This window comes from Protobothrops mucrosquamatus, unplaced genomic scaffold, assembly GCF_001527695.2.
Source record: "Protobothrops mucrosquamatus isolate PMUCROS unplaced genomic scaffold, P.Mucros_1.0 scaffold_211, whole genome shotgun sequence".
Taxonomy (NCBI): Eukaryota; Metazoa; Chordata; class Lepidosauria; order Squamata; family Viperidae; genus Protobothrops; species Protobothrops mucrosquamatus.
This window is the reverse complement of record NW_015386287.1, coordinates 497,317-509,071: the sequence shown is the minus strand read 5'-3', so window position 1 is coordinate 509,071 and position 11,755 is coordinate 497,317. Positions and strand designations below refer to the sequence as shown.

The following is an 11,755-nucleotide window of genomic DNA, read 5'->3' as shown; positions in this document are numbered from 1 at the left end:
TATGGATGAATTTAGATCCACTTCTTTCAAATGTATCTCTTCATTAAAGCAAGGTATTTTTTCAACACATATACAGTATATACCATATCAATTATAAAGCAAAGATTTTAAAAATATTTTTTTCCATTTAGCATGTGCACTTAAAGGGGGAACCCTTCTTTAAGATTCAACTTGTGGTAAAACATTTTGTGGTTTACATAAAGTTAATGCAGTAGATTTTGAGAGAGAATTTTTAGTAATTTGGAAATTTCTCTACTTGGGGATTATATTAATGGACAGCCTTGAAAATTGTCCATTTGTAATGGTGAACATTCCTAAAACTGAAAAGTATGGAATCCACTTTTGGTGGAAGATCTGAAAGAAATCTGGATTTCATTCATAACTAAGGCCTTTTTTAATAATGTCCTCTAAGGTTTTTTTGTTCTATTGGCATTATAACCAGATCAATGCTTTACAGTTTATTTATTTATCATACATGTATGGCCACCCATCTCCCAAACATGACCCTGGGCAATGTACAATAAAAAACAAAGTCACAATATTGAAAAGTATTTCAGAATTAAAATGTATTATTTAATTGCTAGGAAAGATTATTAGGTATTACAAGCAATGTAGCTACTTCCATTAAATCACCACTTCCTTGAGATCCCCCAAGCCTATCAACACAGGAAAGTTTTGAAGGACTTCTACAAGGACATCGGGGATGGAGCCAATCTCACAGGGAAGGGTGGGCATAATATTCCATAGAACCAAAATCATTTGGTTTATTGTCCTCAGTCAAATTTAGGTTCTTGGGAAAATACATACTAGTCCCAATCCCTTAATTATCTGTAGTTGCCCAGAGTTACCTTATTGAAGAGATGGGCAGCATAAATTTAATTTAATAAAATTGAAAATATGTTGTGTTATGTAAAATACAACAATTATCTTAGTATAAATAAGAACAAGCTCTAATTTGAGGGCAAAGCAAAACCCAGCTTACCTTCAGCTCAGTGATAACTAATGCCTCCTTTATGAACTTTTTGAAAATAATAGTGCATCACACAGGACAAAATTGATGCTCAATGTAAAACAAAACAAAAAGGATTATGGCCACTGGGCCCAGGAATATGATGTACCATATTATGACCTAGCTTATATAAATTAACCTTGTTGGCTTCAGAAAGGCTTTTGAAACCTGATTATCACCCTGGGCATTGGCCTAGGAAGAACACAGCTCTGTAGGGAGGAAAGTATAAATCATAGCCAGGTCATCTATAGGTAGTCCTCGAGTTATGAATGGAATGGAGCCTGCCCATTCCATTCATAACTCGAAAATTTGTGGGAGTGAATCTCGTACCTCGAATGAGATCACTCCCTGCTCATTAAGACGCACACGGCTCATTAAGTGCACATGAGATATCTCAGGATAGGGAAGGCCATGGAGCGCCTAGTGATGGAACAGGCCCCCAAGCCTCCCCAACCCATTAAGAGGTGCAGAGCAAGATTGCTCTCAAGAAGATGCGGTGTGCTGCTCACTTGTGTGCGTCAGCCTTATTGAGAGCATTCCTGCTCTGCGCCTCCATTTCCTTCCACTCAGATAGAGCGGAGAAGCTCAAGCTGCTGCCGCTCAAATACTTTTTATCTGAACGGAGACCTTGGGGAGATGGGGAGCTCCTCCTGTGTGCAAATGCAACGCTTGAAAATGCAGCGAATCGCTGCGTTTTCAACCACACCATTTGCTCCCAAACTGAGCTCCCCATCTCCCCAAGGTCTCCATTTGGATAAAAGGTGTTTGTGCACCTCTGGGACTCTATTTGCTGCGTTTCCAAGGGTCCCTAGGTGCTCAAACACTTTGTATTCGAACAGAGGCCTTGGGGAGATGGGGAGCTCCATCTGTGTGCAAATTCAACACTTCAAAACGCAGGGACAGTTCCATGGAGAGAGGTTTTTCTGTGGACTGGAGGGGGCGTGGTTTTCACGTGCTGCCTGCAACTTGTGGATGGGGCTTTGCTTGTTTGTGTGGCCCAGTTTCTGGCATGCCACAGACCTGTGCTGATTCATAGACCAGGGGTTGGGGACCTCTGCTTTAATGGACTTTTGCTGACTAGGTTTGAACAAGGCTTTTAAGGATTTGCTTATAGATTATTTGCTTATAAATAAGAAATGGGATATAAGACAACAAGATCATTTGCTGTATTTAAAGAGAAGGTGATAAGTTAACTAAAAAGTTTATACTTATGAAGGGGAAGTCAATTTTTCTATATATTTTTCTTTCTTTTATATTTTTTCTATTCTTTCCTTTTCTGCACTTTCTATTTTTTCTTCTTATTCTATTTTCAATTAGTTTTGATCTTTTTAATTATATTTTTTAACAAAATAACAAAAAGTACCAAATGGGGTTTAATTTGTCACTTGGAGTCCTGATACATAACAGGGCTTACATGAAGTTCTATAAACAGTAACAAAGAAAAGCAAAAATTCAGATAATACAAAAAGGGCAAATACTTTTTTGACCTAACTTTAGTTTCTTTTTTTTCTTTTCTACAAAGATAATTATTTATTGCAGGACTTGTTACTATTTTTGCTTCATCTTTTTCTTCAATAAATTGTTACCACAATTAAATCTATGAAATCAACAAGACTCTTGCTCTTGCAGTTTTCAAATGGGTCAGCATAAAAATGTGGGCTTGTATATGTGTATGTATACAACTTACAACGATCTGTTTAGCAACCATTCAAAGTTATAACTACAGTGAAAAAAGTGACTTGCAACCAGTCTTTGCACTTATGATCGTTGCAGCATCCCCATGGTCACATGATCATTTAACAACAGAAATTCTGGTCCCACTTGTGGTTGTAATTTGACAACTAGCTATTGTCTTCATTAGAACTACGCAGTGGTTTCTTCAAACAAATGCTCACATTTAACATTAATGAGGGAAACACCCAGAATTACTCCTTATTTCAACAAGGGAATTTTCTCAAATATTTGTGTTATATTAATATTCATTTAACTCCCAAATTATGGGTGGTTATAAATGACATACACAAAGGCATGAACATGGAGATCATACTGGGCAGTAGTGCATACAAAAAAGAACAAGATATCTTTGTGGTTCCCAAAAGGAACTTGAGATGACAGTGTGATGTTGGTAAGCAAGCAAACAAGCACCTCCTAGGATAGTCTCCAGTTCTGGTCACCACAATCTACAGCATGTCCACTTTGGTGGAACAGTTGGAAGCATGTAGTTTATTAGCTGAGAAAAGAGAAAATTACAGAGACACTATATCCGTGGTGGCGAACCTATGGCATGTGTCCACAGGTGGCACACACAGCCCTCTCTGTGGGCATGCGCACCGTCACCCCAGTCCTAGGCCTTCAGCTAGGTTTTATAAAACCTTTTCGCTTTAGGCCTCCGCCACCGTGTGCAAAAAAAAAAAGTTCAATCAACCAATTTCAACTTCTCGCTGGGAAAAAAAAGATCTCACAAAGTTGAAATTGATTGAACCTTTTAGTCCCACCCAGTCTACCGTTACCACTGCAGCCATGCCCACCCAATGGGCCACACCCACCCAGCACCCGATGATACATAAGTGGGTTCTGGGTTGCAGTTTGGGCACTCGGTCTCTAAAAGGTTTGCCATCACTGCAATATATCATTGCAGAAGAGGGGATGGAGTTGCTCAAAGTTGTTCCAGAAGACAAGAAAAGAAACAAGTTTAAATTATTAGGAAGTTATTGGACCATAGGAAACAAAAATCCTGGGGGTTAAGAGCCATTTGGCAATAGACAAAAATTGCCCTGGAAGCAGAAAAAAACTCCTTAACACAAGTGTTTAAACAGAGGCTAGATGGGCGTCTGTGCAAGGTGCTGTGTTCATGGTTTATTTCACAGGGCAGTGAACAGGAATAAATGGTCTCCAAGGTCCATCGTAACCATTACATTCTGCCATGTTTTAAAATAAACGATGGAACAAGGATTTTCTACTTTATATACTATATATAAAGTAGCTGTATATAAAGTAGAAAATCCTTGCTCCCTTATTTATTTCAAAACATGGCTGAATGTAATGGTTACGATGGACCTTGGAGACCATTTCTTCCTGCTCGCTGCCCTGTATTATTCCTACATTATGCAAAGTTGCACAAGGAAAATTTCAACTAGTAGAAATACTACCCTTAAAAGATACACAGTACCTACCGTATTCTATTATTTGGCTAAAGATTTGGGAAACAGACTAAAACGGAAGATGGCATTTATTCAGAAGTATTGTTTTTTTTTTGTAAAGAAATGCACTGGAACAGAATAAAAAGTGCTGCTACTGTTCCTAAAAACTGATGAAATCACAAAGGAGGGGCACCCACAAATATTTCTGGATACCTCGTAAGGCTTCGTGAAATATTGCACATCTGTGTACACGGGGGGGGGGAGGTCTAAGACAGTGTTTCTCAACCTTGACAATTTTAAGGCATGTGGACTTCAACTCCCAGAATTCCACAGCCAGCATTGCTGGCTGTGGAATTCTGGGAGTTGAAGTCCACATGCCTTAAAATTGTCAAGGTTGAGAAACATTGGTCTAAGACCTATCCTCAAATAATAGGAATTCAGTTGCATGTCGAGTTGGGAATTAGCCACGGGTACAACGGATTTCCAAAAAGCGTGCCGCACTACCCACATTTTGGGGAGGGAACGGGGTAAAGCCGGGTGAAACTAAAGGTCCCCTTTCCGGTCCTCCTTAGGCTGAGGGAGCGCAACCTTTCCGCTCTCCAGCGTCCCGTCGACCTTTGTTTCTTTTTTAGACGCATCCCCGAGCGCGTACAGGGCCACTCTACCCTCTCGTGCTCTATGATGAGCTGGAGGTGTCATGGCGGCCGTCGAGGTGGCAGCTGGATCTGGAGGCCTTACAGCTGATTGAGAAGCCCCGGTCAGGACAGCCGGCCGGCAGAGCTACTACGACAAGAGCTTTTTTAGAACAGAAAAGTCACCCGGCCACTTGCTGCTCTTCTTCGAAGCGGCTGGATCGAGGGACGCGCCCGACTGGAGTTGGGGAAAGCGGCGTCGGAGGACCCAGCTGATCGTTAACTGTCGTGTTTTCTCCTTTCCGTGGACTGTGTTGAGCCCCGGCTGGGATGTCGTCGTGGCTGGGGGGCCTCGGTGCGGGTTTCGGCCAGTCCCTGGTGGGACAGGTCGGAGGCAGCTTGTCGACACTGACCGGGCAAATCTCCAGCTTCACGAAGGACATGCTGTTAGAAGGGACAGAAGAGGTGGGAGGTAAGCAAAGGCGGCGATGGGGAGGGGAGTTAGGATCCAGCGGCAAAGATCCTGTTGGCCAGAATATGGCAGGTTAGAGCAGTGTTTCTCAACCGGTGGGTCGGGACCCCATTTGGGGTCGATCGACCATTTTATGGGGGTCGCCAAGCAAGGCTGTCCGCCATTTTTTTTGTCCACCATTTTTTTTGTCTGCCATTTTTTCACCCTTTTCCGGCGGGTGCCTTATCTCCCTTGGGCTGGCCCAGCTGGTGGTCGGCCTGCTCCGTCTCTGCCGCTTGCCAGCTACGCCTCGGCCGGCGCAGGGGGCGGAACCACGCATGCGCGGCGCTCCCGGGCAGGGAAAGTCCTTGACTTACGACCGGTTGGGTAGTCCTCGACTTACGACTGGTTTAGTCCTCGACTTACGACCGGTTTAGTCCTCAACTTACGAACGGTTGGGGTCGCGGCATTAAAAAGGTTGAGAACCACTGGGTTAGAGGTTTCCGGACCGGGGACGGGGATTCTCCTCAAAAATTCTCCAGTGAGGTTGGGGAGATATTCTCCGTAAATATTACCTGTATCCTGCAGGTGGAGAATGGCGGCATATGTTTCCCTCATGTGGGAAAAAACAAGGAAGGGATCTTGGCCCAGGTACTTCTGAAAAGAGAGGAAGGCAGTTGTTTTGAACATTGAACATAGGAGGTTTTCTTTTTAATTCAGCCTTTCTGTCTTGCCTCCCTTAAACAATAACAACTCTGAATGTTGCAAACAAATAAGCAAAAAAAATATCTCCAGCCTGGTATACTACAAAGAATTTGGAACTGCAGCTTTCGTAATTTATTTATTGAAAACATTTATATATTATATCAAACTCTGGGTGTCTCCCGATCAACAGTTAAAACAACGTAACATATATATGAATTAAAACCATAAATCCTCTCATCCACCTTATCCTATCCCAGCCCTTGGGCTTAGGCACTTTAAGGAAGGCTAGGAGGGTAGAGACTGCCACAGAAAAGGCATAGTTTCTAGACCCATAAGATGGCAATATTTAAAGGAAGGGACTAGGAACATGCCCACCCTATCTGTTGTGGTAGGGAGTGGCAGTCCTGCGGATAACCTGACTTTGGGCTTTTAAAGGTAATACGCAGCATCTTGACTTGCATCCGTAAGGAAACTGGGAGCCATTGCAGCTCACACAACAGAAGTCTCATATGGGTAAACCTAGGGGTTACCAATCACTGCATGCACCACTATATTCTGGACCAGGTGCAGCTTCTGGGTAGTCTTCAAGTGCAGCCACATGTATAGTGTATTGTAGTAATCCATATGGGAAGTGGCCCTCACAGTCCAGGAATGGATGCAGTTTGCACACCAGATGAATCTGTACAAAGACAGCCTTGCCCCCCACACACAGTTGTCACCTGCTCCTTGAGCAGAAGTGGGTTTAGAAGCCCCCCCCCCAAATTGCATGCCCATTCAGTGCCACCCCATCCAGAGTCAGATGAAGTATCTTCTGGGCCTGGGAGGCAAAAACCCAGAACCATTCTGTTTCCAGGGTTGAGCTAAGACTGATTCTCACCCATTCAGCCTCCAGGCTAGCACCTACAAGCTGACTGGAAATTCTGAGAGTTGCTGCCCTAATATATCTGAAAATATCAGGTTAGGGAAGGCTACCTTTAAAAAAAACACAACCCAAGGATCAAAGTATATACCATAGGGGGGGAAAGTCTTGGGTGTTTGGATTATAAATTGATGACTTTCTTTTTGTAAGATATTCTACTCTCTATCTTAGGAGACAAAGAAAAGGCTATAGGTGGATAAGACTGGTAAATTATCCCAAAGTAATTTCTTGAAACCAAAGAGTTTTAAATAAGGTTCTTATTAAAGGTTTTTATAGCTTTATATATTAAAACACTCATTTGATCTGAACTAAGAAATAAGTATTAATGCAGCTGATCAAAATATTTAATACCTTCAAATCCTTATTATGAATAGTTCTGTTACAATAAGCATATCTTATGAGAGGAAGGATAGCAACATTGTAATATAGAGGAAGAAGATAGTACTGGACGAAACATGACAAATGTATCAAAAGGCTCTTTAGATTGTAATTTTCCATAAATTATGTCACAAAGCAGTTTTAGAGAACCACTAACTGTATGTATTAATTTTGATTCAAATATAGAGAGAGTTGCTTGAATAAAGAGATTTACAGATTTAAATTAAACCTGTAGAGGGTAAGCTTCCAGGAGATAATTTAATTGCTAATGATGCATTGATCGAAGTAATGCACTGCCTTCATTTAGAAGTGATAGCAAGCTGTATGACAACAGATGGGATAGAAGAGAAAGTGCCAAAGTTCAAGACCTGGATTATAAGTATTATTATTACATTCGGACAAGACAACAGCATTCCATAATTCCTGTACAGATTAGTGTTTTCTTCTATATGTATTACTTTCTTTTAAGAAAAGCTGCTAATTAATATACATAGAGTTCTTTCTGCACCTTATTATATGCATAGTACGTATGCTTTTCCTGCATGAAAGTGGCCTTCCTAACAATCATGCTATGTATTAATAAAGTCGCCTCTAAGGTAACATAATTTATTGTAGAACTTCTTTATTTTATTCTGAAGAAATAAAGTTGATTGGGAGGGCTTATATAGCCTTCTGTCATGCTTGCTTTGGGCTTATTTGGATAGCTGATCCTGTAAGCAGATGATATTTTTCTACAATCTAAGTGTCACAAATATAATGCCAAACAAGAAAAACAGTCTGGATGGATTTGTAAGCCAAAGAGGCAGATCAGATGATTGGCATTATAGTTCCACATTTGAAATTAATCTGGCAGATTGGTTAGAAAAGACTTCAGTAGCTAAACTGATGATTAATTGATGGATTATATGGCCTTAAGTTTGTTTCCACTCTTGGCAGCCATACAGATAGACTTTCTTCAGGATGGTCTTGTCTTCAGTCTGGCCTTTTTCAGTCTCTCAGTAGTGTATTCATTGCTATTGTAATCAACTCCATCCTTCTTGTTACTGGTTACCCTTCATTCTCGTTCTTTCTTCTTTTCCCAATAGTATGGACTTCTCAGGGGATGTGGGTCTTTACATAATGCATCCAAATTCTTACAGCTTGAACCTGGTCATTTATACCTTGACTAAGAATTCTGATTTGTTCCCTGAACCATTTGTTTGTTTTCATTGCTATTTACTGTTTTTTTCCAACACCAAAGTTCAGTGTGTTCTTTCTAGTCTGCTTCTTCAAAGGTCCATCTTTCATATTCATGGAATGTCACAAGGAAAGCCATTGTTTGCATGATTCTAATCTTTATAGATAATATGTTATAACATCTGATTAACTTTTCCAAAGTTTATTTGGAAAAGATAATCAGATGCTATATATTTCATTTATACCCCACTAAATGCTAGTTTGTAGTGTATTTCTTGACTGATGGTTCCGTTACTGTAGAGTGCTCATCCTAAAACAGAAAATATCCACTATTTCTGTGTCTTTGTTGTCAGTTCTAAGGCTGTTTGCTGAACCAATTGACATTACTTTGGTCTTTTTAATTAATCACAGTCCTTTACTTTACTTTACTTTNCGCTCTGTGGGAGCGTACCGGTCTGTGGGAGGGAATCTGTGGCAGAAGGCGGTCTCGGAGATATCCAGGTCCGATGCCATGGAGCGCTTTAAAGGTGGTAACTAACACCTTAAAGCGTACCCGGAAGGCCACTGGTAACCAGTGCAGCTCACGCAGCAGCGGTGTTACGTGGGAGCGACGCGTCCCTCCCAACACCGCCTGCGCGGCCGCATTTTTTAACTTTTTTCATTACTGGATGATAGTATTGAATGCTGAGCTGAAATCTACAGAAAGGACCCTTGCATAGGTCCTTGGAGATTCAAGATGTTGTAAGATGTAGTGCAATGCCATATTAACAGCATTATCTGCCAGTCTATTTGTTTGGTAGGCAAATTGCAAAGGGTCTAACAGCAGATCCATGATGGTTTTCAGGTGGGCCAGCACTAACCTTTCAAAGCACAAACCTTTTCATAACTACGGATGTCAGAGCAACTGGTCTGTAGTTGTTCAGCTTCTTGATGGAGGGTTTCTTAGGCACTGGGATTATAGTAGAGCACTTGAAGCAAGGAACATAGCACATTTCTAGTGATTTATTAAAAATGGGGTGAAGATGGGGGCCAATTGGTCAGCACAAACTTTCAAACAAGAAGAAGTTACCTTATCTGGGCCTGGTGCTTTTCCAGGTTTTTTTGTGTGAAATAGACCTTGCACATCTTTTTCTGTGATCACCAGAGGTGGGGGGCCCATAGGGATGGAGTCAGTTGTAGGAGACTTGTCTGTTGTTGCTGTATCTGAAATGGAGAGGGTAGTGATAGTTGGCAGTGGTTTCCTCTCAAACCTACAGTAAAGCACATTCAGGTCATCTGCCAGTTGTCAATTCCCTTCAGCATGGAGAGGAGGTTTGTTGTAGCCAGTGATATCTTTAAGGGGTTTCCACACATTTGCTGGCTCACTTGTTGAGAGCTGATTCCTGCTCTGATCTCCCTTGTTAATACATTTCTGGCCTGATTATACAGCATGCTACCTCCTTTCTTGTAGACTTCCTCTTTGGCAGGACATAGCTGCTTGAGTTTATCTGTGAACCAAGGTTTGTTGTTGTTGCGTATTCGCAGGCTTTTGGTTGGCACACATAGGACTTCACAAAAACTAACATATGATGTCACAGTATCTTTGAATTCATCCAAGACTGCAGAGGTAGCTTCAAAAACATTCCAATCTGTGCAGTCAAGGGAAGCATGTAGCTTTACCTCATCAGTCCAAGACTTTACTGATTTAATTGTTGGTTTTATGGTTTTAAGCCTTTGTCTATAAACAGGTACAAGTTGAATCGTGATCATGGTAAAGACCAGTAAGCATCTTTTAATGTAGTGTAGCAGTGATCTAAAATATTCTTTCCTCTAGTAAGACAGTTGACATGCTCAATGTATTTTGGCAGTTCTTGGCTTAAGTTAGCACTGTTGAAATCTCCTAACACAATGAGAAGCGAGTCTGAATATTTCTGTTCAGTCCACAGTATCTGATCAGCTACAGTCTGAACATTGTTTATGCAAACTTGTGGTGAAAAGTATGTAGCAGCTAGAATAAATGAGGAAAACTCTCATGGACAATACAATGTTTGCAATTGATACATAATAAAAATATTTATTATTTTTATTATTGTTTATATTTATTACTACTATTTTATTCTTTAATAAATAAAAAGAGAAAAAGGAAGAATTCTTGATTTTATGTATGATGTCCTTCAGGTATTTGAACATGCTACTGAATCTTCCCATTTGGATATATTTTTCTAGGTTAAACTTGCCCATCTCTTTTAATGTCTTTTCATAGGACTTAGTTTCTAATCCCCTGATCATTCTTATTGATTGGTCTGAACCTATTATAATTTTTTTCTGATTTCTTTTCAAAGAACGCAGTACTCAAAGGTGGGAATCTGATTAAAGAAAGGTACAGTTACATAACTACTTATTGTGAGTTCCACAATTATATTTGTTTTGGTGTATTTGCATTTTTGGAGCAACATCCCACTGTTGGCTCAATGTTGAAAACTAAAGGCAGATCTGATCAATTTTATCTGCAAAAAATAATACAAATCATTCAAGGTGAGGCATTTTGAGTTCCTTAGAATTAAATAGAAATCCCATGTTTGGTACTTGTGTTGATGTAATGTGTGTGTCTGTGTGTATGTGTGTGTGTATACACACACACACACACGCACGCATACTTCAAATACCCATATTTTCCCGAGTCTGGGTCTTATATGAATTTTTGCTCCAAAAGACACATTAGGGCTTATTTTCCAGTTATGTCTTATTTTCGGGGAAATACGGTACTAAATGCATCCGTCTGGGTGACAATCTTAACTGGGGCCTATTTTTGGGATGGGGCTTATATTATTAGCATTCTGAAAAATCATGCTAGGGCTTATTTTCCAGTTAGGTCTTATTATTCAGGTTTCATCTTCATTCCGTTCCTGCTCTTTTCAGATGCTGCAGTTGATTTTCCTGCATCTAACAGTAATCCAAGAGATGTAGAAAGCCTTCATGCAACACTGAAATCAGAGGTAGGATGCTATTTCTGAAAAAACAAATAGAGGCAAATAGAAAAAATACATTTTTGTTCTTGTGTTTGGGAGTCAGACCCAGTATGTATTCTGAATTAAATTAGCTTTAGGCTATTGTTTATTAATGTTTCAATGCATTTGTCCCTAGAATAACAGGTTGAAAAAGTTTTGCAATGATCTTGAAGAAAAAAATGAAGTAGCAGAGCTTCAGATAAAGCAACAATGTATAGAGTACCGTAATCAGCTACAGCAGAAAGAGGTAAATAATGGCTCAAACTAGTTGGACAACATTTAGTTTGTGACTTTATGTACTTAATAAGATTGCAAGCCAGTTTGTAAAGACAGATGTGCAATATGGGTGTGTGTTCTA

At 40.3% G+C, this 11,755-nt stretch overlaps 1 protein-coding gene across 1 annotated transcript in view; it reads left to right on the top strand.

Annotated features, from left to right (window-relative positions):
• The first annotated feature begins 4,826 nt into the window (after positions 1-4,826).
• Positions 4,827-11,755, top strand: part of TRIP11 (thyroid hormone receptor interactor 11) — a 41,595-nt gene continuing 34,666 nt past the window's right edge. Inside the window, exons 1-3 of the mRNA XM_015826730.1 lie at positions 4,827-5,253; positions 11,309-11,385; positions 11,534-11,644. Of these exons, the coding sequence (XP_015682216.1) occupies positions 5,112-5,253; positions 11,309-11,385; positions 11,534-11,644 (330 nt within the window). The 5' untranslated portion in view covers positions 4,827-5,111. The remainder of the gene's footprint in view (positions 5,254-11,308; positions 11,386-11,533; positions 11,645-11,755) is intronic.